Below are 22,476 nucleotides of genomic sequence, written 5' to 3'. Positions count from 1 at the left end.
GTGCCAGGGGACAGCAGGGGACAGGGAGCTGTAGGGTGCGCTGGGTGCAGGGTGAAAAGCTGGGACAGAGGATCAGGGGAGAAGGAAGTGATGTGTGAGATGTTGGGCGTCAGCGTGCCAGCCCGTGCTCTGAGGGGACAGAATGACAGACCTGCCCGTGCTCTGCTTCTCTGCCCACCAGTGTCTCGCCCTGAGCTCGAGCAGGCTGAGACCGCCCCGGAGAAGGACGTGGAGGAGGGTAAGTCGAGGGGTGCACTGGCTGTCGGTGCATGGCCATGGCGTGCCCTTGCCGAGGGAGCCGGAGCTCTCGCCTCGGCATTGTCCCGTGCTCCGGCGCTGAGCAGAACTAACCCGAGCGCTCCCTCGCCTCAGCGTTGATCTTAACCGGCTGCGGAGAAGGGTGCGCGGGGCCGGGAAGGGCTGTCTGCAAGGAAGAGGCCCGGGGCAGGCTGCTTCTGACTCGGGTGTCACGCTGCCACCCAGCACAGCCCTGGGATGCCGTGCCCCCGGCATCTGTCCCGCTGGCTGCGGAGCAGGGAGCCGCGCGGGGCTGGGACGAGCCCAAGCCGCGTTGCCCAGCAGGTGCTGGTGGCTGGTTTCTGCTTTGAAACCAGAGTGGGACATCCTCGTGCCACAGAGGGTGGAACAAAGCTGTGTGAAATGAAGGTGATGGAAATCACCTTTTTGCCTTGAAAGCTTCAGGACACCAGAGGGCCAGACCTGGAGCCTGGCAGGCACCTGGTGGAGGTTCTGCCCGCAGCAGAGGCATGAGAGCAGCCAGGGTAGCAGGGTGCTGGGGCCCCCAGCACTGCGCTGGGGTACACAGTACCCTGAGGCAGGCTCCCCAGGCACCAGAGGGTCTCAGGGGACAGCAAGCAGCAGAGGCAAGGGGAGTTCAGCGAGTTTAATGAGTGCAGGACAAACCCCCACCCCCCCTCCCATGCCCCCACCCCCCCGGCGCCTGGCCCGGCCCGCACCCCCCCGGGCAGGCACCCCGCAACACCCTAGTCGACTTCTTCCATGCTGCTGTAGGAAGGGGCCGGGCGCTCGGTGGGGCTGGCGTAGCGCTCGGGGAGGCCTTCCGCGGCCAGCGCCGGGGCTCCTTCGGGGGCCAGGCCGGATCCGAACGGCACCGGGGGCAGACCCTGCAAGCAGAAGGCAGGCATGAGAGGGAGATCAGGGCCCTGCCCTCCCCTCTCCTCCCTCCCTGGGGGGGCGGCGGGGCAGAGGGCCTCCAGGGGGGGCACAGCCCCTCAGTGTATGGACCCCACAGCCTGGAGAGCAGGAGCCAGTGCCAGCCCCCGGCAGCAGGGCAGGGGGAAGGCAGCATGACGAGGCCCCCCCCCCCCCCCCCCCCCCGCAGCAGCCCCCAGCAGAGGGGAGCCAGGCTGCAGCATGCTCAGCCTGGCCCTGGCGCTGCCGCCTCTCCCCAGCCCGGCACTTGTGCCCCCGGGGGCCGCTGCAGCCAGGGCCGGTCTGAGCAGAGCCCCGCGCCCCAGCCCGGGCGCCCAGCCAGCCCGGGGAAGCAGCGGCGAGCGCCGGGGCAGGCTGCCAGCGCCTGCCGGGGTCTGAGGAACAGCGCAGGACCAGAGGGGATTTCCAGAGCCGAGAGCGCCTAGCCCGGGCCTCGCTGCCGGCCACCCACCTGCGGGGAGGGCGGGCAGGCAGGTACAGGCAGCGGCTCGTAAGCCCCAACCCTGGGGCGGCAGTGCCAGCCGGAGCAGAGGTCACCCCACCGGCGCCCGGCACTGACTCAGCCCCACGAGGCCAGCGCCGTGGGTGAGCGGGGGAAGTCGCCGAGTCCCAGGGCTGCAGACAATGAGGCGACTGTTCCAGGACAGGTACCTCATGACCACGGCACAGCCCCACTGGGGTCCCCGGCTGGGACCCACTTGGCAGGGAGGACACAGCAGCGTATGTGCGAGAGGGGTGCGGGACCAAAGCTGGGAGGGGGTGTGTGGGGGGGGTGCTCTGGGCTCCCCACTGTCTGGCTCAAGCCCCTTCCCTGCCAAGCATCCTTCCTGAGCCAGCCAAGGGCACTGCTGGCAGGACAGCAGCAGAGACGGAAAAGGAAGTCACACGGCTCTGAAGTCACCTCTCACACCCAAACACACCAGAGCAGCCTGAGCCACGCTCAGCCAAGGGCAACACGTCTCAATGTCAGACACCGCTGGAGCTCCGGCCTGTTCTCCAGCCCCACGGGCCCACCCTGAGCTGCCGGCCCCAGGTCCTGCGAGAGCCCAGCACCAGCAGGCTGAGCTCTCCCCTGAGCCTGCTGCTGCACAGGGTGTGCCAGGCACCCAGCGGAGCCCAGGGCACGGTCCCCACGCTGGCTGAGCCCAAGAGTCGCCTCAGGCACAGGCAGGTCACCGGCTCCAGCACAGAGTCCCTGCCCCGGTGTGGTGTCCCATCACACAGGACAGGGATGCTGCATCGCTTTGGAAAACCTGGATTTATTAACACACCGAGGCCCTACCTGCGCTCCCCGACCCCACACCGAGGTGCTGCACTGTGCTCCCCTGGCACAGATCCGGCCCCCCCAGAGGCAGCCAGCTGGGGCTGAGTGGGGGACAGCCCCACATGCCCCCACAGCGCTGGGGGATGGTGGGAGCCAGCAGCCCATAGAGGGGGTGCTCACCACAAGCACCCCAACCCTGATTGCCAGGGTCCCCAGCAGCTGCCTGGGGGAGAGGAGCTGCGGTGGGGCTGAGCCAGGAAGCACACAAACCCTCGGAGACAAGCCTGTTGGGCTAAGGTACAACTGGTGCACGGGCAGCTGGCACCAGGAGTCTCAGCGGGAGGCTGGGAGGAGGGACTGGGCTGGCCCAGGAGCCACAGGTCACACCAGCCCCGGGGAGCAAAAGGCTCCCACAGCAGCACAGTTGCGAGAGGTGGCCAGATCAGGACACATGTCAGGGCATCCTGCCCTCACTGCAGCCTCTCGGCACATTTCCTCTTCTTTCTCAGGAGCCAGAGGTGGTTGATGGTCCTGGGGTTGGGGAGCTCCCAGGCCCCGGCCGTGTTGCAGCGTCATTGTCCCTTCTGGAGCAGCAGGTAGCCATGAGGTCTGCCCCACTCCCAGCGGGCAGGAAGGGTGAGGGAGGGCAGAGGGACTCCCTGTTCTGGGCTGCGCCTTGGCAAGGCAGTGGGCTGGCCACCCAGCCCTGCCAGCTGGCACGGGAGACACCAGAGCAGACAAGCAGGAGCCGACAGCCTCACACTTCCCTCGGCCAGTCCTTCCCAGTGGTTTCTGTCCTGCCGCCCAACATCTTCCTTGCGTAGCGTCCTCGGACGGCCCGTGCCCCAGCAGCCCCGCTCCCACAGCTGGCCGCGCTCCCGTGCCTATCTCCAGCGGGTCTGGTAAATGAGCGGGTAGAAGACGTTCAGGAAGAGAGCCACAATTGCGGCCGTGGTGGCCAGGACAAAGTATCTGACACAGCCTTCGTCGGGGTGTTGAGTGATGCCCGGACTCCGCTTCTGGCCACGGGGCCTCCAGGAGTTTCTTGCAGGCCTTTGGGGCGCCTCGAGCTGCAGTTCTTGTTCTTCAGCCTCCAGTTCCTGCCAGATCAGAGAAGCCTGCGATGTGGAAACCTGCGTCAGCACTTGGAGAACACAACGGGCAACACCCCTCGCCATCCCCCGGGGCAAGCGGCTGCCTGCAAGCCCAGCCCCGTGCCCAGCCAGCCCGCCTCCCCATGCAGCACCGTCGCGGTCGCGCCCGCCCCCGCGGCTCTTCGGGGTCTCCAGGGGGTGGGGGTGCAGCCGGGCTCCGGCGGGCAGCTCTGCGGAGGGACCGTGGGCAGCGGCCAGGCAGGGTCTTCGTGGGGCCGAGGGGAGCGGAGGAGCGGGCAGCCGGATCCCGGTGGAGCCAAGGCGTTGGCATTGGTGGGTCCAGGTGGCGAGGGTGCAGGCAGCAGCCAATCACAGACCAGGTTCTGTGATCTCAACAGGATCTTTCAGATGACAGCCAATCCAGAGCCAGCTGGGGCAGCAGGAGCAGGAGGCGCAGGATCACAGCACAGCCAGTCACAGGCCGGCTTCGGTGGGTGGGGATGCTTCGACAGCGAATCGTAGCCCAGATTCCAGGAGGATTATCTGCAGGCAGCCAATCGCTGTGCCGGTGATCATGCAGAGCAGCCAATCAGGGCGCAGGTCTCTGGCGGGCACCCAGTGCCCGGGAGGATGCGGGGGGTCCAAGGCTTTCAGGGACCCACTGAGCTCCAGCGGGATCCAATGTGCCCCATCGCTGCGGGGGATCTGGTGCTGCCAGGGGCCCGCTGAGCCCCGGCGCCGCGAGGGGACGCGCTGAACCCCGGCGCTGCGGGGTTGGTGAGCCTCAGTGCCGCCCGGGCCCCTGAAGGCTCCCACCGCCGGCACGGGAGGAGCAGCAGCGCAGGTTCCTGTTGCCCAGGCCACCCCCAGCGCACGGAGCTGCTCCAGGACACGTACAGCCCCCCCCAAGGACAGGAACAGCCCAGGCACAACTGGACACCAACATGCCGGACACCCCGTAGCCGCAGAGACAGGCAGCTCCTGTCCCCAAGCCAAGAGAGCAGAGCTGGGATGCCTAACCAGCACGGGGCTGAGGGCTGCGCCAGCCAGATGGGCCGGGAGACCGAGCCAGAAGGGCCCCATGTGCACAGCCGTGCCGGAGATCGAGCTGAGCATCGTCCTCAGACCCCGTGGGGCCACAGGGGGTGCTGAGCACGATGCAGAGGGAGTTGGCCAGGTGGGCGCTGCGTTGCGCCCCAGCCTGGGCCTTCGTGTCTGACGTTCACACAAAGATCAGCCCGACCGCTCCCTGCCAGTGCATGCCGAAAGCACCCCGCCAGCCGGCCCACCCCTCCCTCCCGGGCAGCCCAGCAGCGGAGCTCGCTCTGGCAGATTTCTCTTCAGCACCCTGCGGAGGCTGCCAGGCCTCTGGCTCAGTGCTGGCATTTGCCTTTTTTGCACCTAGCTTGGCCCCGAGCTGGGCCCCAGCAGAAAGCATCCCCCACCCTGCCTCGAGAGCGGCTGTGGAGGGCAGGTTCTCGCTGCTCCCTGGCACAGCCAGCTCCTGCTGCACCGCTCAGTTTTCCCCTCGTGCAGACCCCAGGGCGAGGCTGGGCCCTCCCCTGCTTCCTCCAGTGCCCTCCCACGAGCATTCCCGCTCTGATGACAAGAACCAGCTCAGCTCTGGTCCCTCAGGGCAGGGACAATCCCAAGCTCACAGCAAGAATAGGGCAAGACAGAACCTAACGCCCGGCTGGCACAAGCTCTTCAGTGATGGAGAGGGGCAGAAACCGCACGGCAGCCGTGCCAGGCGCCGTGGGTGCTGGCAGGGATGGGCTGGGCCCTGCGCGTGGGCACCTGGGCATGTTTCAAGGCTCTGTGGCTCCAACAGCGCCAAAAGGGACGCGAGCTCTCACCTGGCTGGCAGCAGCTTCGGCAGAAGGGGTGCGCTCGGCTCGGTGGTCTGGGGGGTGCCCTGGCAGGGGTCTCTCCACAGGAGAGTTCCTCCGGCGATAGAAGAGGACGTAGGCGTATCTGGTTACCACCTGGCTCTCGTCCACGGTGGTGACTGTGCTGTCGTCGAAGAGCCGCCAGCCTGAGAAGAGAGAAGGGTTAAGCAAGCAGACAGGCCACGGCTGCAGGAGCTGGGGGGGGGCAGCAGGGGGTGGCAGATCCTCACCCACGTCACTGCGCTGGCTGTTCTTGTCGTTGGGCAGGCGGGCGTACGCTGTGTAGTGCCCCCCAATCATGCCGCCGTAGTGGTTGATCACAGCGTACATGTCGTACATGGGCAGCTGCTGCTCGCCCTTCCGGCCGATGCAGAACTTGCTCAGGTCCAGGCTCCTGGGGAGAGATTTGGGGACAGTCAGCGTTAGGCAGGGACAGGCCGGGCTGCAGGGCAGCACAGGCAGTGCCAACCCAGGCACTTTGTCCCCCCCCACCCCCAAGGCTCTCACCGGACGGGGAAGTCCACCATGTCGTTGATCTTGTCCCTCCAAATAAAGCTACGGAAGGAGAAGCGCTTGAGCTGGATGATGAGGACGTTGGGCAGCCGCCACAGCATCAGCTGCTTGGAGGCCTCGCGGTGCTGCTTGCACTTGGGGCAGTACCTGGGGGGAAGAGCGCGCTCGTTACCGACGTGGGGAGATCCTCAGGCCTCGCAGCCCAACCCAGCCCCAAGGTTCCCCACATGTGGGGCTGGCAGAGGGGATGCGGGAAGTCTCAGTCTCCCCTGCCAGGGGCAGGCCAGCACAGTCCTGCAGAGCACTGGCATTGCTCCCTGCTGGCTTATGGCCTCCCTCCCCAGCACACAGCGAAGGCCAGCCCAATGCTTCTGGCTGCCAGAAGAAACAGTGTGCAGGCCAGGGCAGCTCCTGGGAAACCCCCGCTGCTGCCTGGGCCCACGGGCTGGAACCCACCCTGCCACCTTCCTCACCACGCTTCCTCTGGAGCCAGGACTTCGGGCTTGGTGAAGAGATTGAGGCACTGCTCCAGGGTGAAGTGACCAGCCCGGGCTGCTTCGCTGGCCGAGCCTGGGTCCTCCACGCACTCCAGCTCCTTAGACTCCACCAACACAAATTCCTTGAGGCGCTCATTGTTCTTCCACACCAAGGCGAGGGAGCAGTCGTCTGTCAGCTCCAGGGGGGTGTCACCTGTGAAGGGGCACACACCTCACGCACCTGCCCCACCAGGCTGGGCCAGGCCACCTTGCCAGAGTTAGGAGCAGTCTTGCCCATCCCGGCTCGATACAGCCATCACATAGTGCTGCCAGGAAGGGACAAGTGCCCCGTGGCCAAGTTCACCACCTCAGGGCAACAGAGGCCAAGGCTGGCACAGCTGCTCTCGGCAGCGCCTACAATACCAGCACTGGATGTGGGCATCCCATTCAGACAAGAGGTGACCCAGAGAACACAGACCCTCTGTAGATACAGGAGGCTGAAGGGAATTGGTCTATTTGCCAAGGAGAGCAGGAATGTCATGCTCAACAGCAGCTTTGTGCAGCAGAGCCCTGCCCTCCCCTGTGCCAGATGCAGTTTTCACTGTCCAGCCTAGGGCCACCAACACATCTGGGTTCACCTTGTGCCAGGCAGCCTCTGGCACCCTGTCCAGGCAGATCCACCACCCTGCCAGAGGCTGTGAGGGATGAAGGTGGTGCTTTCCGGGGTTCCGGGCTCACCTTTATCTTCCAGCTTGTGCTCTCGGTTGGCCGCATCGATCTTGTTGATGTAGAACTGTGTGGCGCGGGCACTCAGCAAGTCTGGAGTGTGTTGGTACCCAGGGATGGCAGCTGTGGACGGGCAGGGACAGGTCTGTGGTGGCACTGCCTGTCTACCCTGCATAGGGGCCAAGAATTTGCAGTGCCCCCACCCCCACCTCACATGCTACGGCCTTGCAGGGACACAACCACGTGCCCCGTGTCCTTGACTATTTTTAGCAGGCGCCTGCCCCTGGCAAACTGCGCTCCTCTGCCTGCCTTGCCCCTTCGCTGCACATTGCTGCCATCCTGAGACGAGTGTCTGGAAACGTGACAGCCAGGCAGCTGAGCGCGAGAGGCTGCTCCCGTGCAGCTGAGTCAGAGCGAGGGAAACGCTGCGCTCACAGCCCGGAGGGGCTCAGCCCGCACCAGGCTCTGCCCTCCCACGGGACTTGGAGGCTTCTGCCAGCCCCTGCCTTCTCACCTCTCCCACGACAATACAACACTCCAGCCTCCTTCCTCATCAGGTCTCTGCTCTGCCCCATGGGCCCTGCCAGGGCAAGGCAGAGCGTGGGTGGGCAGGCAGGCATTTCAGGTGGGACAGCACTGCCAAAAAACACAGCTCCCAGAGCCTTATGTCCCCAGGGGTCTCCAGACCAAGCTCACAAGGGGAGAACAGATGTGGCGGGAGGTCACCCCAAGGAGGGGAAACTGGTCCTGTTTTGTCTTGGGGCCGCCTGGGCTCCTGGCACAAACACAGCTAGCACCGCAGCACCTCTTACCTTCTGGCTTGAGGGCTCTCTCATAGGACGGCTCCTTCTCGCAACAGCTGTCGCCCTGCGATTCCATGTGCTCAGAGAAGCCTGAATCCAAGCTCAGCAGGGAACTCCTGGCTGCCAGGACCTTGCTCCGGACAGTGCTGGTGTCTGACAGCTCTGGGTGCAGCTCAGGCACAGCTGGCGAGAGTGGGGGCTCTTGCAGGAGGCTGGAAGCCCTGTCCCCGTCCCCCAGCTCAGGGGCAGACGTGGCTGCTGCACAGCCGCTCTTGGCCAGAGGCTCCAGCTTGTCTGGGAGCAGAGGCTGCAGCCCCTGCTCCGGAGACATCCGGCCCAGCTGGAACGGAGGCTGGAACACGCTGACTGAGTACCTGGGCAAAGAGGTGGCGGTCAGAGCTGGCCAGGCACAGGGCTGAGCTCAGCTCCGGGGCAGAAGCATCCTCCTACCCTGGACCCTCACCTTGCGTAGCCCTCCAGCAGCTGGGCCAGGCGGGCGTAGGTGAGGCGGGACTCCGGGACGCTGATGAGGAAGGGGAAACCAATGTTCTCGGGGCGGCACAAAGCCTTGTGGTCTGGCCAGTGTGTTTTCTGACACGTCCTGTAACACAAACACACAGCCCCTGCTGAACCCAGCATCCGCAACCGCCCCAGGCAGGAGCACGGTAGGGCCAGAGGGATATGTTGGGGACAAAGGGAGCGCTGTGAGCCAAACTGGCTCTCTCCCAAAAGCCAGGCCTATCCCACCTCCTCCCAGTAGGCTGAGCTCTCCCATCCAGCCCTTCAGTGCAGGAGACCCTCCCTCCCCTGCCAGGCACCAAGCCAACTCACACGTTGCAGTAACCGACTCGATAGCACCTCGTGCAGCGCCTGAGCTTCTCGTCCTCCGGCAGCTGCTTCTTCTGGCAGGCTGCACACTTGGCGACAAGGCCGCTGGGCACCTGCGGACGCTGCAGGAGAAAGGACCCATTGGGCAGGGAAGGGCACCCAGGCAGGACAAGGCAACCTCGGTGGGTATCCATGGTTACTTCAGCTAATCACCCTGGTGTGCAGCTCTCTCCCTCCTGCTCAGCCCCACTCGCAGGCTCAGCCTCCCTGTATGCCTCCCAGTAGTCCCAATATCCCCTCTTACCTGCTGGACCTGCAGCTCTACCACCCGCTCCTTGGCCAGCTCTGGAGACAGCACCTCGAAGCAGAGCAGCAGGTCCGTAGGGGAGACAGTGTCCAGCGAGTTGGACGGCAGGAACATGCGGTGGAAGCGATTCTTGATCACCTGCCAGGAAAGCAGTGGAGCGGCGCCATGTGAAGGCTGCCCCGCGCTTCCTCTTCTGAGAAAGCCACAGACCTCAGCCCCACAGTGAGCTGCAGGGACAGCAGCACCGCAGGGATGCCTTGCTCAGCTCACCACCCTGCCAGGGGAGCATGGACATCCCTTGCCCTACTGCAGCGGCTCAGACCTCCTGAGCAGCGATCTGCCCAGCAGCACCCTGGGCTGACACTGCCACTCACGGCCAAAATCAGTCCCATGGATACATTGGATGTAGGCAAGTCACTGTCAGTGGTCATATTCCCTGCAGAGCTATGGGAGCTGGGTTACCCACAAGAGCAGCCCATGGGTTGCTCCCCAGCTTGAGCGCTCACCTCTGCCAGGCGCAGGTTCTCTGGTTTCACGCGCACGCTGTGAGCCACCGAGTCGAGTACCTCCATGGCACTGGAGTTCTCCTTGCTGATACTCACAAGGAACTGCCACCAGAAGAAAGTGCCACAACAGTCACACCACACCGAGTCATGCAAGCCCTCACTTAACACAAAGCTCAGCCTGCTGGCACGCAACCAGCTGCCTGAGGCACCTCCATAAGCCCTCTCAGGCTCCTTCTCCAGAGTAGATGGTGTCCTTTACCTTGATGGGTTTCTTGTGCGGCTCCTTTGCAAAGTAGTAGACAGTCAGAACCTTCTGCTTCTGCGGGAGGGGCACAGGGAGGTACAGGAAGGGGTCAAAGGTGATGGACACCTGCAGATAGGAGAGCACACTCAGTTGCAGGAATTGCTTGTGGCTGAGATCAGCGGCGCAGCAGCCCCTGCAGACCTGAGATCCAGCCTTGCCCTGTGAACTGTGCTCTCTGAGGGTCAGGAGTCTGCTGCTGCACAGCCAGGACAAGGACAGAGCCTCCAAGACCGTCCTACCTTGGAACACACTGGGCACACCAGCTTGGATTTGTACTGGCCCTGGAAAAGGTCCACAATGAAAGAGTCATTCCTCATCTTGTGTCGCTGCCAGGCCTCCTCAGCTACCACCTGCAGGGAAAAAGGGCTCAGCACTACACTAAACCACCCAGGCTGGGGTTACTCTCCCAGTGGTTTTGGGGAGGGACATCACCTCATCTGGTCTCCCATCTGAGTCAACAGTCTCTGTGTAGGGCTTGTTCTGGATGCGGTTGAGGTCCTCGTGCAGGCCATCAAGCAGGAAGGCCATGAACTCCTGAGCATCGTGCTGGGCATAGCCAGTGAACTGGCTGGCCTTGCTGGCCACGATTGCCTTTGGGGGGGGAGCACAGTAGTCAGGGCTGGCCAGCAACCCTGCGGCAGCACTGCCTGCCCCACACACAAAGCCTGGCTGCACCCACTCGCATCCCCCCAGGTCTCTGTGGCACTAGCAAGGCAGCCAGACGCCCACAGAGAGCTAGGGACCCACAGCAGCTCCTGCGCAGCGCTGGTGCCTGCGGCCCTACCTTCAGTTTAGAGGGCTGGAAGGCATGGTGCGTGCCCTTCCACAGCGCTCGCAGCAGCATGGCAAAGCCGATGGCCAGGCGTCCCCCTGTCCCCAGCGGGTTGTTGTAGTTGATTTCTGATTCAAAGGACCGATCTGTAAGAGATGTGGGAGAGGGAGTGTGGCCGCTGGCGGCACCATCCAAGCGGGGGGCTCTGCTGGGCTCCCAGCGTGGGCTCACCATGGAAATAGTCACGCAGCTCCCGGGTGTTGGAGAGGGACTGGATGACGCTGTTCATGAAGCAGGTGTTGCCCAGGTTCACCAGCCCCGTAAAGCCAGGCAAGCAGACCTTCTTCTTCTCGTCCTCATCCTCATCGTCCTCCACACTCTCGGTGCTCACTGGGCTGTGTGTCATCGGTGGCACCATGCATGTTGGTTTGGGCTGCCAAAGCAGAGGTGGGTGTGAGGGTGCTGTGCTCAGGGGGTGTCTCTGGGAACCAGGGGAACCCAAAAGCCCGGGACACCCCTCAGACAGAGCTGGAGCCATCACACCATCTCCCACCAGGACTGGGATAGATGGGCCAACCACTGCCCCTAATCCTGCCATCTATGACTGAGGAGCGTTGCACCTCCTCCTCCAGGAACAGTTCGACAGTCCCCAGAGTGACACCGAGGAGGTGGGGTCCCACAGGTGGGACCTTTCACCCTAACCCAGGTCAAATCCGGTGTGCCCTCACTCACCGATGGGATGTGCGGCTCTTGTTTCACTGCCACGTGCTCTGGGGCTGTACGGGCTGCCACACCATCCAGACCCCCATCTTCCACACGTGGCTTCTCTTTGTCGCTGGCTCGGGCCTCTTCCTTGCTGGACAGGGGGTGTTGGTTACTGCCTGGGGGGTTCTTGTCCAGAGGGGTAGGGCCTGTAGGCATGGCAACCTTTGCACCACCCACTGCACCTTAAAAAGGGGGAAGGGTGGGCCTGTGGTTAGCAGCACCGTGCGCTGCCCACGGTAGGGCTGAGCTGCTCGGTCCGTGCTCACACACAGGCTCTCTCCTACCCCTCTTCCCCATGAGCACAGGGAGCAGCGGTGCCCTTCCCCTAGCACTTAGCTTGCTCTGCCCCATACCCCTCCCACCTGCACCCGCTCAGCCCCTCTCCTTCCCCACAACCCCACACCAGAGGATCCAGCACCAACCGGCAGCTGCCGGCAGTGCGGAGGGCCCATGCCCCACTGGGGTGCAGCAGGCAGGCAAGACAAGAAGGCAGGGTGCAGACCTCGTGTGGCCGGAGCCTCCAGCCCCCCCCAGCGCTGGCTCTGCCGTTTCTTCAGGCAGACGTCGATGCGAGACACTGTGAAGTTGTATGTGCACTGGTCCGGCTCAATAAGGTTCCTGCAAGACATGCAGCAAGTCAGGGGTGTCCCAGACCGCCCGGCAGCCTCAGACATGCCAAAGCTTCTACAGGGCAGGACCATGGCCTCCGGGCAGTAGGGACCCAGCTAGCACTGATCCTAAGGTGGAGCTGGCAAAGTAAGGAGGAAACCCTTGAGCCTGGCCACGCTAAGCACAGAGAGGGCCCCTTTCCTGGCAGATCCATCCTGCTTGGCTCCACATGCCCCCTCCCTGCTGGACATCCTGCCCTAAGTGCACACAGGCTGGTCTAGCTCTGTCCCCAAGAGCTTTAAAACAGGCTGGTGGGGGGGAACTGCGGGCAAGGAGGCACTGGGATTTCCTCCCCTGCAAGCCACCACACAGAGCCAAGGCAGCCCAGGCTTGGAGCATTAGTGCAGCATGGTGTAAGGGAGACACCCAGGTGCAGAAATGAGCATTCTCTGCACAGACCCACCAGCTGAGACTGGCTCCTGCTCCAGCTCTGAACTCTCACCTCCCTTGCCCTGATGCGGGCTAGAAGGACAGGAGCCATACCTGAGCTTCACCTGCCACCGGAACACTGTGTGGGGCCCACAACCAGGATGGAGGCGAAGGAAGTTCGTGTCACTGCAAAGAAATTGGGAGCGAGTGAGAAGTTAACAAAGAAGTAGCCCGGCCACAGCCAGGAGCTCCGCCGCAGCCTGGCACCGTCCCGAGGCATGCCTGTACCTTGTCTGGAACACCAGCGTGAAGTCTTGTTCCCGGAACAACACCTTGGACGTCTCCTTGTGGATCTCCTTCACGTAGACATGCACTACCACCAGGTCATTGCCCTTCTCATATGAGTCATTCTTGACAAAGGTCAGGCTCACAAAAGGCTCTGGCTCTGAGCGAAAAAAGCCACGGAGAGAGACATTACTTACTCTGCATGCTGAGGCAGCGCTGCAGGCTGACCCAGGAGAGACATCCTGAGCAGACAGACCTTCTCGACCAGCTTGACCCCTAGGCTCCAGCCACTCACCGTCAGCCGCTGCTTCCAGAGCCACGTCGTCCTTGGACCAGTCCCTCTTCTCACCATCTCTGCCCAGGGGAGGGGTGGCCACTGGGACAGTCTTAGAGCTCTCTCCCAGGACAGGCGTGCAGTCCCGGCCCCGCAAGGCCTCAGCAGGGCTGCCTGGCTGCAGGACCCTCTTCTCCACACAAGTGGCAACACGGTGTGGGAACACCTCTGTGGTAGCTGCAAGAGGTGGCATCTCCACAGGAACACTCTCCTTGGCCAAAACCACAGCCTTTCAAGAAAGGAGGACACCGTGAAAAACAGACACCGCCAACTTCAAGCTGCCCTGGCCCACTCGCTGCAACTCCTGCCAGCCAGGCAGGCACAGCTCCACACCGCCCGCTTCCCCAACACTTCCCACGCTTGGCTCGGCCCCGTTAACACCACAGCCCAGCGACTGTGGTCTCCACCACAGCCAAGCCCATGCCAGCCCTCAGCAGCACCCACGGAACCCTGGAGCCCATCTCACTGGCAGGGACGGGCCTCTGCGCAAGCAGCATCCCCTCCACGGGAGCTGAGGGATCAGGGGTGCCCCCTCCAGCTGGGTCCTCACGTACCTTCTCCAGCGGCGGTGCGAGGTCTGTGAGGGCTGTGGGCGCATCGACCTGGCTGGCTCTGCCATTGCGACGGCTGCCTGCCTTCCCGCTGTGCCCTTTGCCGGGCTCCACGCTCCCAGTGACTCTGGCATTTGGCTCCTCTTCAGTGGGAGCCACTTTGAGGTATACTGCCCGCTTGGCGCTGGGGCCACTCTGTGTCCCTGGGCTGGCTGGGCTTTTCCCTCCCAGGGCCTCGCTTCTTCCCGGAGCACGCTTGGGGTTAGAGGGCTCCCGCCGAGACCTCGGCTGCTCTGTGCCTTCAGCCCTCGGCTCTTCAGGGGCCAGCTCTGCAGAAGCAGCCTTCTCCTTCCCGTTCTCCCAGCACGTGGCCCCTTTGGCCAGCTCTTTGGATCCATCTTTCCTTCTCTTCTGTGAAAAGCAGCGCAGCACAGTGGGAAGGTATCCAGGTAGCAGCACCTCTCATGCTCTCTGCCAGCCCCTCACTGCCCCAGAGCTCTGCTCCAGAACCTGGAAGGCTATGTGGCAGGTAGGAACGTGGGTACGATGACACCCCCTTCCCTGGGACAGAGGCAGCTGGCTCATGTCCTCACAGAGCATGTGGGTGCAGGATGTGCCCCACATTGCTCACTGGGCTGCTGAAGAGCAGGGAATAAAACCCTCACCCCAGCTCCCCCAAGGCTCCATAAGCTCCTTCAAAAGGCAGATTCTCCCCTCCTCACCAGAAGTGAAGACCAGGTATGGAGTGGGATCTTCTTCTGAAGTACAAGCTGTAGGAAGTTGCCCTTCTTGCACTGGACCTTGCTGCAGGAACTCTCAATCTCCTCGTAGAACTGACAGCTCCACTGGCGCCCGTCTGCAAGCAGAGGGGGACCACACCTCAGACAGCGCTCCAGGCAGCTGTCACATAACCCACAGCCCCCTTTCACCTGCCCTGAGGATCAAAGGAGCGCTCATCCAGAGCCAAGGAGGCTGCAGGCAGGCTGCCACCATACCCCAGGAGCCTTCAGGGCTTCAGCCAGCTTCCCTGGATTTGCTTTGTACATCTGGCTGGCCTCCTTCCCAGAAGGAGGCCCTGGGCCTCCCTGCCCCCAGGGGCACAGTCACTTTTCCGAGGGATACCCAGGGCTGACTCAGTCATCCCAGCGAGCAGGGGACAGAGTCGCACAGCGCAGCAGTGGGCACTTGTTCACTTGGCGCAGAGGCCAGCTCCCGTCCTCCCCAGCTCTATACCCTTCTTCTTTTACACTGCTCTCGTATTGGCCCTGCCTGCTGGCTGAACCTGTGCCAGCTGACAGCAGGGCATTGCCTCTGAAGGAAAGGTTTTATGCCTGCCCGGATCAGCCCCATATCTAGCCGAGAGCTGTGCCAAGTCCTGCTGGAGAAATGCCTGCAGCAGCCACTTCATTCCCTATACCTGGTAGTTTGACCACACAGTCTGTGTCCGTGAAAGCAGCATCCACATCCTCCACCTTCAGAGCTCCACTGCCCAAGTTCAGCTTGACAATGATCTCATCAGCATTCTGCTTCCAGTCCAGCAGCAGCTCTAGGAAGAGGGAAGAAAGTATCACCCACTTGCTGGGGCATGAGCCTGCAGTGCCCACTCTTTGGCTGGGGAATGCGAGCCTGAACGCACGCTCGGTTCAAGGAGGTCAACGCAGGGGACACAGATCATGCCAATTAAACGGGAACGCTCGCAATCTGCTGTCATCAGACAGACTACAAACAAGAACACGTGTTGCGGCAGGGCAGGTGAATCCTAGCAGGAACCAGAGAGATCAGAAAGGCAGCACTGCTCTCGGCCCATCACATGCAGCAGCAGTGGCTGGGTGGCTCCTGCCAACTACAAAGTAATCGTTGCTTTCCCAGGGAACGAGGAAGCCACAGAATTACTCTGGGGGATTCAAGTGGACTCTGACCACAATCAGAAATTGCCACTTCCCCTTCGTGTATGCAAACCAAACAGCTCAGCTGCAATCACCAACGCCCTGCACTCCTGCCAGGTGAGCACTGTTAACACAGCTGAAACACAGGCAGGACCGCCAGCCAGGCAAGAACACTGCAGCCAGGCAGCAAACGGTGCAGCAGCGTCACTGCTGCGGGCAGAACCTCCACCAGGTGCCTGCCAGGCTCCAGGTCTGGCCCTCTGGTGTCCTGAAGCTTTCAAGGCAAAAAGGTGATTTCCATCACCTTCATTTCACGCAGCTTTGTTCCACCCTCTGTGGCACGAGGATGTCCCACTCTGGTTTCAAAGCAGAAACCAGCCACCAGCACCTGCTGGGCAACGCGGCTTGGGCTCGTCCCAGCCCCGCGCGGCTCCCTGCTCCGCAGCCAGCGGGACAGATGCCGGGGGCACGGCATCCCAGGGCTGTGCTGGGTGGCAGCGTGACACCCGAGTCAGAAGCAGCCTGCCCCGGGCCCCGGGCCTCTTCCTTGCAGACAGCCCTTCCCGGCCCCGCGCACCCTTCTCCGCAGCCGGTTAAGATCAACGCTGAGGCGAGGGAGCGCTCGGGTTAGTTCTGCTCAGCGCCGGAGCACGGGACAATGCCGAGGCGAGAGCTCCGGCTCCCTCGGCAAGGGCACGCCATGGCCATGCACCGACAGCCAGTGCACCCCTCGACTTACCCTCCTCCACGTCCTTCTCCGGGGCGGTCTCAGCCTGCTCGAGCTCAGGGCGAGACACTGGTGGGCAGAGAAGCAGAGCACGGGCAGGTCTGTCATTCTGTCCCCTCAGAGCACGGGCTGGCACGCTGACGCCCAACATCTCACACATCACTTCCTTCTCCCCTGATCCTCTGTCCCAGCCTTTCATCCTACATGTGCTGCTCATTTCCCCCCCTCTGCTTCTTCACATCTCTCCCTTCCCCGGAGCCCTGCCTGCAGCACCACAGCAAGTCAGCCCCCAGGGCCACACCACCACATCCCACTCTAACCAGCACCACTGAGGGAGCAACACAACATTACTGCACCGCGCAGCCACTGCTGCTTTGAGGCATGTGTCAGTGCGGGGCCTGTGGTAACCAGGCTGTCTGCCCCTGCTCAGCACACCAGGCCCTCAGCCTGCAGCTGCACTGAGGGGTCCTGCCTTGATCTGACAAGGAGAACCTGATGTTTGGTTGGGCTCTAAGCAGTTCTGCTGTAACTAGAGAACCACACAGCCCAGCTGCACTTTAACATTCCCATTCCTGCACAAGCTGCCAATGTCCACGGCCGAAACCTCCTTCCAGATCAGGCTGGGGAACCAAACGGACCTGACATCTAATCCCCCCTCCCCACAGGATGACCTCTGACAGCCAGAGGCGTCTCGGTGCCTGCTCCACCCCCACAGGGCAGTGAACTCTGCCAGGCAAAGGGCTCAAAGCAACAGCACCTCGTCCTGGTGCAGAGAAACAGTGGCAATGGGAGCTGCAGTCTCCACACCCTGGAGTGCTCAGAGGTCTGTCACTGCTTCCCTTGACCAGCTACAAACCAGTAGGAAACCTCTGCTGACCACTGCAGTCACTGGTGCAGAGGTGCTGGTGGGGCTGACGATGGGAAAAGTGCTGCAGAGGCACTGCCTGGGGATCTACAGCTTGTTCCAGCCCCTTACCACCCTTGCACAGAGGGGATGGAAGCAGCACGGCTGCACTGCAGCCCCTGAGAAGGCAGGAGCCCCCCACAACAGAAGGTGTGGAGGGTCAGGCCTTACCAGAGATACAGCCCACCTCCCATGTGAGAAGGCGTAACGCTGCGCTCTCTGCACTGTGGGATTTCACATCAGGGACTGCAGCCGGCCGTTCCAGCACAGACCTCAGCAAGTGCTCATTTACCTTGGCCTATAAAACAACCTGTGATTTTGAGGTTATAACAGTCATAACAGAGCAAGCACAGAAATCAAGCAATTTTCCAGGGCTGCAGGAACTCTTGCCTGCATCCTTCCTACAGGCACCCCCTGCACCTGAAGCATTGCTTTTGTCATTGGACACACAGAAGCTGCAGTGGGATTTACTCCACAGCAACATTTTCCTTGAGCCACACCTTGCCCTGACACAGAAGCTAAAGCACCAGCCCCACCCGCAGGCCCCACACTCGGCAGGCACCATCAGCACCCGGTCACTGCCTCGCAGCATCCTGTCTCAGCAAACTGACAGGGAAGCAGCACTGTCTCCAGCTTCAAGGGCAACTGCAGGCTTCAGTCCCACTCCCTCCAGATTGGGGCAGCTCAACCTCAGCCAAAAGCGGAGCCTAGAAACAACCACCAAGGCTAACTCCAGGCTTAAGCTAACAAGACCACAGGCCTGACCTTCCTCACATAACTGGGCCTAAGTAGTGCCCGAAGGAAGGAGGTTACAGGTCCAGGGAGGACACTGTGCCAAAGAAGATCCCACATCACACGGGTTACCATCAGCCGCAGGACGCGATTAGTTAAATCTGCTTATCCTGCAGCAGATGGCTGCAAGGCTCCCACCCTGCAGGGCTGAGAAACCACTGGCCTGCTCGCTGCAGCGCTGCCAAGGGGCTCTCACCTTCCTTGCTTTCCTGGTTGGCTCGATCCTTCTGCTTCTTCTTGTTGCTGGCATCATCCAAGCCCCGAGACGCTCTCCTCTGGCCAGGGGCATTGGTGCTGCTGGACATTTTCAGCCGTTTGGAGGACACAAACGGCCCACCGGGGTCAGTAATGGAGTCTGGGTCAGGGGTGCGACGTTTTCTTCCTGGCCCAGCTATCTTGGCGACTCTCTGTGGTCAAACTCTCTGGCAAGGAACTAGTGGCCTAAAGAGAAAAGACAGCAGGCATGGCAGCAGGTGGAGAAGGCCCAACAGCATTAGGATCTGCTCTCTGTCCCAGTGCTGGGCCCTCCCAGGGCCAGTGTCCTCACACAACCTCCACTGCAGCATTTATGGGAAGCCCCACGCAGCGCTCAGTGAGGAAACCTACCTCATCACAGCTGTTACAATGCTTACTGCCAAAAGCACTGGCTTGTCAGAGCTCCCAAGATACAACTGGGGGTCTTCTGTACATAACACACATTAAAAACCTAGAAAGCAACTGTCATGTTCATGGTTGCCACTACAACAGCACTGCCCCAGAAGGGCCGCTGGTGCTAACAACACCCAGAGGCAGAGCTGAGGGTGAGGACGCAAGGAGGCCCTGATCTGCAAAATCGAGCCTCCAGGCTCAACTGGGGCAGCCTGCCCCACAGCTCAGGGTGGCAGCTATTTCAGTCAAACTGTGCCCCATGTAAGAGGGCCGGAATGGGAGCAAGTAACGCCCTAAGAAGGAAGAAAGGGGAGAAGCAGGAGCAGACTGGGGACAGTCTCCTGTGACAGATGAGAGTGGAGCTCCCTGGCAAGAGGAGAGTTCCTCCCTCTCCACCCACCAGCTGGGAGCTTAGACTGCACCTTGCATATTCATCTCCCTGCCGCTTTACAGACAGCGTCAGCGGGGCCTGGCATGGAAACAGGACACCTCTGCTCCTCATGCCCCAGGGAGAGGGCAGGGCAGGCAGGGCGCACACCCCTGCCCCTGAAGACATGCCCTCCCAGGCAGAGCCAGCTCCCCTATGGGGACTGGGAGCTGCTGGCCCAAGGGCTGGTCTGTTTTGCTCTCTGGTTTCATCCTTGGGTGTTCATGGCTTTGACAGAGGACAGCTGGAACAACCCGTTGAAAATGGTCCCACTCAAAGTGTCTCGGTGGAGGAGGTGAAAGCTGAGAGCTGGGAAGGCTTCCTCCCTTGCTGTCCCAGCTGCACTCCCTGACCTGAGCAGCACTCACCAGTCTGCAGGGGTTTGCTGCAGGGGAGTGGGCCCAGCCACAAGGATCTTGCCCACCCCCAGGTGCTGTCAGCCTGCAGCAGCTCCTGGTATCCTGATTCACACCCCATCCCACAGCCCTGCTCCCACCTGAGGGCACAGCACTGAGTCTGACAGCATCTTGGCCTAACCCAGCTCCACTGAGCCTGCCTCTCCCTCAGCACAAGGCAAGCCAGGCCCTCAGGAACACCCCATCCTACCCTCACCTGTGTACTGAGCACAGACCCCACAGCTCCACTCGGGCATGGCCAGGGGGCACCTCCAAGGGAAGCGCTCGGTCAGAGGGAGCATGCTGGCAGCTCTGTACTGCCTGCCCCACGTCACTGAGGAGTGTTCTAGAAATGCCCGGGGCAACAAGTAGCCACAAATATGGAGTTGTAGCCACAAACTGCAAAGGACTCCAGAGAGCAAAGCGCTCTTGCCCTGCCCTCAGCTCTGGCAAAGCCAGTCCCATGACAAGGACTGCGCCCAAACTGTTTCTCTTTGGGCCAACCCACCCTCGTAACTAAGAGCTGCCAAAGCCAAGTGAAAAGCTCAAGCGTCGAGTCCAGCCTAGCTGCCTGGCACAGACAGCTCCCGCCACCCACAGCAGAGGGTCCCAAAACGACCTGGAGATGGGGGATGCTGAGCAGGGCCCGGCATCGGCCCCAGAGAGCTTGAAAGAGTGTGGGAGGACAGCAGTGACACCCCCAAGCTGCCACACACACTGGGTCTCCCCAGATTGCTGCAGTGCCTCTGGCTGCAGAGGGAATGGGAAGGGCCCCTCACGGTGGCAAACGTGGCCGTGGTTCCCAAGGCTGGGCCTCCGACGCTGGCAGCATGCTGCTGTTCAGCTCCAGTCCCCACCAACACTGAAACACACTGGCTACAGATGCTTCCTGGCACTGAGAAAGCTAACCTGGGCCCAACAAACGTGGGAAAGCGTTTGTTGCTGAATTTCTTTCACCTCTAGGGTGAGAATTCAAGAAGGAGACAAGAAGCAGCGACTGCTTCATGCAGGGCCAGGCAAGGCTCCACTGCCTCCTTCCCGCACCTCTGAAGGGGTGGCACAGGGTAACTGCAGGGCAGAGTGACAGTAAACTCCAAAAGGGGTCCTGAAGGGCTGAGAAAGGATCACCGTCCTCCCACGAAGCGGTGAGGGGGGAGAGCCAGGGTCACATGTCTGCTCTCAGTCCCTCGGGCAAAGCCTGCTGCTCTCACGCTTCACTGAGGGCTCGCCTCCCTCGGGTGCTTTGCTGACAGTTATTCCTAACGGCGGGCAAGAACAGAGGAGGGCTGGAGCCCTGCCCGATTCCAGGTGCCAGACTGATAGCAACCCAAGGCTGCTGCAGGCACCATGGGGTTTTGGAGGAGTGCAGGCAAAGCACAGATTATTTCCATTCACCTATTCTAATCCCCAAGACTTTCTCCCTCTCTGTCATCAGGAAACATGCAGCCAGGTGTGACATTCAGCCCCTGGGTGTGCAGGGGCCTGGAGGTTTTGGCACCGTGGGTGCTGGGACTGTGGGATTTGCTGCAGGGGAGAGATGGTCAAAGGCTGCCCCATCCAGACACCAGGTGCACCTCCGAGAAACACCTAGTGGGCTGGGTGCTCATACAAAACCTTACACAATCCTTCCCCGAGCTGGGGAAGTGTGGCCGCACTGCTGAGGAGGTGCTTCCTTGCCCTCTGCTCCCCCAGCTTTTGCATTGGTGCAAGCACCCACACAGCTGCAGCACTTGTCGGATCAAGATGCCAGCCAGTACGAAACTGCTTCCTGCAGAGTTTGTCATATCCTAGGGCAGGTCCCTGAGCCAGTTCACCATGGGGCTGCACAAACACTTTCACTGTCCCGAGAAGAGAGAGAGCTCAGGAACAGGAGTGGGGGGGCCCAGGGAGAAAAGCTGCCCCTTCCCACAGCAGCGCCAGACCGTGCTAGTGTAACCGCTCAGGGAACGACAGCACAAAGTGCTCAACAAAACACAACGTGCCCCCTGTATTTGGGGCACCTTTAGTGCTTGGCAGGAAGAGGTCCCCTGGTTCTTGCCTGCTGCACCCCCCCCCCCCCCAGCACCCAATGGCCTTTACTAGGGCAGCTGTGAAGAAGCCCAGCTATCCCCCAACTGCATCCTGCCACAGACTCTTGACTGTTCCAAATACAGCTGACAGAAACACTTTCCTCCTTGTGCACACAAATACTTTTGGCACCTTCTGCTTCTCATCCCCCCTGAGGGATCAGAAATCTCGAGACTCGAGCTCATCTCTTACTTCAGTTTCTCGGCGTGCCTGACGCACAGGCTGAGCCAGGACAAGCACAGAGCCACACAGGGACCCAGCCCAGCACCGCCACATGTAACATTTCCAACCCCTGTGGAAATCACAGTGCCCCCAAAGCCTTTATAGCTGCGCTGCAAGGGGGGCCCGGCAGGCTCAGCTCCCCCCAGGCCCTGACAAGTCTCTGGGGAAGACGACTCTGACCAGACAGCAGCTGGCGGCAGGTCTTGCGCTGCCGCCCGGCCTCACGCATTTGGAGAGGGGGAAGGAGGCAGCGCACGGCGCTCCGCCCCAGGCCCAGGCCGTGCCCTCACGCAGGCAGAGCACCAGGTCACGGGCAGCGGCCCAGCCCCCGCGACTCCTGCCCGAGGCCGCGGCGCTCGGCCCGTCCCGCCGTGCCCCCCCCGCCGCCATCCGCGACACCCCCCCCCCCCCCCCCACGCGCACTGCCTCACTCCCCAGCCCCCCGGGCCGCATCCCGGCCTCCCGCCGCCGCGGCTCCGGCCCTCACCCCGCGCCGCCCCCGGCCGCCGCTCCCCGCCCCGGCGGGCCCCGCCGCCGCCCCGGCGCGGCCGGTCCCGGCCCGTCCCGCACTCACGGCCCCGCCCGCCGCTCCCGGTCCGTTTTGTTTGGAGCCGAAGTTCCGAGCGGGCCGACCCGACACACAGGCCCGAGCCCCCCCCCACCCCCCTTAGCCCACGCCGTGACGCACTTCCGGAAGCCGGCGGGAGAGCCCACGTGACCCCGGAGCCCGATGGCGGCAGGGGGCGGGGCGATCGTCCC

At 62.2% G+C, this 22,476-nt stretch overlaps 1 protein-coding gene across 9 annotated transcripts; it reads right to left on the bottom strand.

The window, feature by feature from the left end:
• Positions 1 to 926: 926 nt before the first annotated feature.
• Positions 927 to 22,423, bottom strand: USP19 (ubiquitin specific peptidase 19). 9 transcript variants are annotated; one of them, XM_042799425.1, is made up of 27 exons: positions 22,406 to 22,423; positions 18,155 to 18,399; positions 16,275 to 16,331; positions 15,067 to 15,195; positions 14,372 to 14,505; positions 13,653 to 14,060; positions 13,060 to 13,327; positions 12,768 to 12,924; positions 12,594 to 12,665; positions 11,944 to 12,059; positions 11,409 to 11,623; positions 10,908 to 11,109; positions 10,689 to 10,822; positions 10,337 to 10,495; positions 10,144 to 10,254; positions 9,860 to 9,970; positions 9,601 to 9,702; positions 9,092 to 9,232; positions 8,791 to 8,909; positions 8,423 to 8,560; positions 7,969 to 8,333; positions 7,169 to 7,279; positions 6,428 to 6,644; positions 5,949 to 6,101; positions 5,672 to 5,835; positions 5,409 to 5,587; positions 1,154 to 3,576 (listed from the first exon to the last, which is right to left on the bottom strand). In XM_042799425.1, the coding sequence occupies exons 2-27, from the start codon at positions 18,261 to 18,263 to the stop codon at positions 3,343 to 3,345; spliced, it is 4,305 nt and encodes a 1,434-aa protein (XP_042655359.1). In that variant the 5' UTR covers positions 18,264 to 18,399; positions 22,406 to 22,423; the 3' UTR covers positions 1,154 to 3,342. The 9 variants fall into 9 exon arrangements, with proteins under 9 accessions (XP_042655360.1, XP_042655361.1, XP_042655359.1 ...); XM_042799424.1 differs by lacking the exon at positions 22,406 to 22,423 and adding an exon at positions 22,292 to 22,388; XM_042799426.1 differs by lacking the exons at positions 1,154 to 3,576; positions 22,406 to 22,423 and adding an exon at positions 927 to 1,145 and having other exon boundaries at positions 18,155 to 22,053.
• Between the last annotated feature and the right edge of the window lie 53 nt (positions 22,424 to 22,476).

This window comes from Tyto alba, unplaced genomic scaffold (assembly GCF_018691265.1).
Source record: "Tyto alba isolate M040663 unplaced genomic scaffold, T.alba_DEE_v4.0 Super-Scaffold_3, whole genome shotgun sequence".
NCBI classification, from domain to species: domain Eukaryota; kingdom Metazoa; phylum Chordata; class Aves; order Strigiformes; family Tytonidae; genus Tyto; species Tyto alba.
Note: the sequence above shows the minus strand (reverse complement) of the source record. Positions and strands in the feature narration are given on the sequence as shown.

Excerpts from the sequence above, each read along its gene's own strand:
- USP19 (XM_042799425.1), bottom strand. The coding sequence starts at position 18,263 with ATGTCCAGCAGCACCAATGCCCCTGGCCAGAGGAGAGCGTCTCGGGGC. Across the intron at positions 9,971-10,143 it reads TGTGCCCAGTGTGTTCCAAG|GTGTCCATCACCTTTGACCC; the intron begins GTAGGACGGTCT and ends TCCTATCTGCAG. Across the intron at positions 3,577-5,408 it reads CCGAAGCTGCTGCCAGCCAG|GCTTCTCTGATCTGGCAGGA; the intron begins GTGAGAGCTCGC and ends TCCACATCGCAG.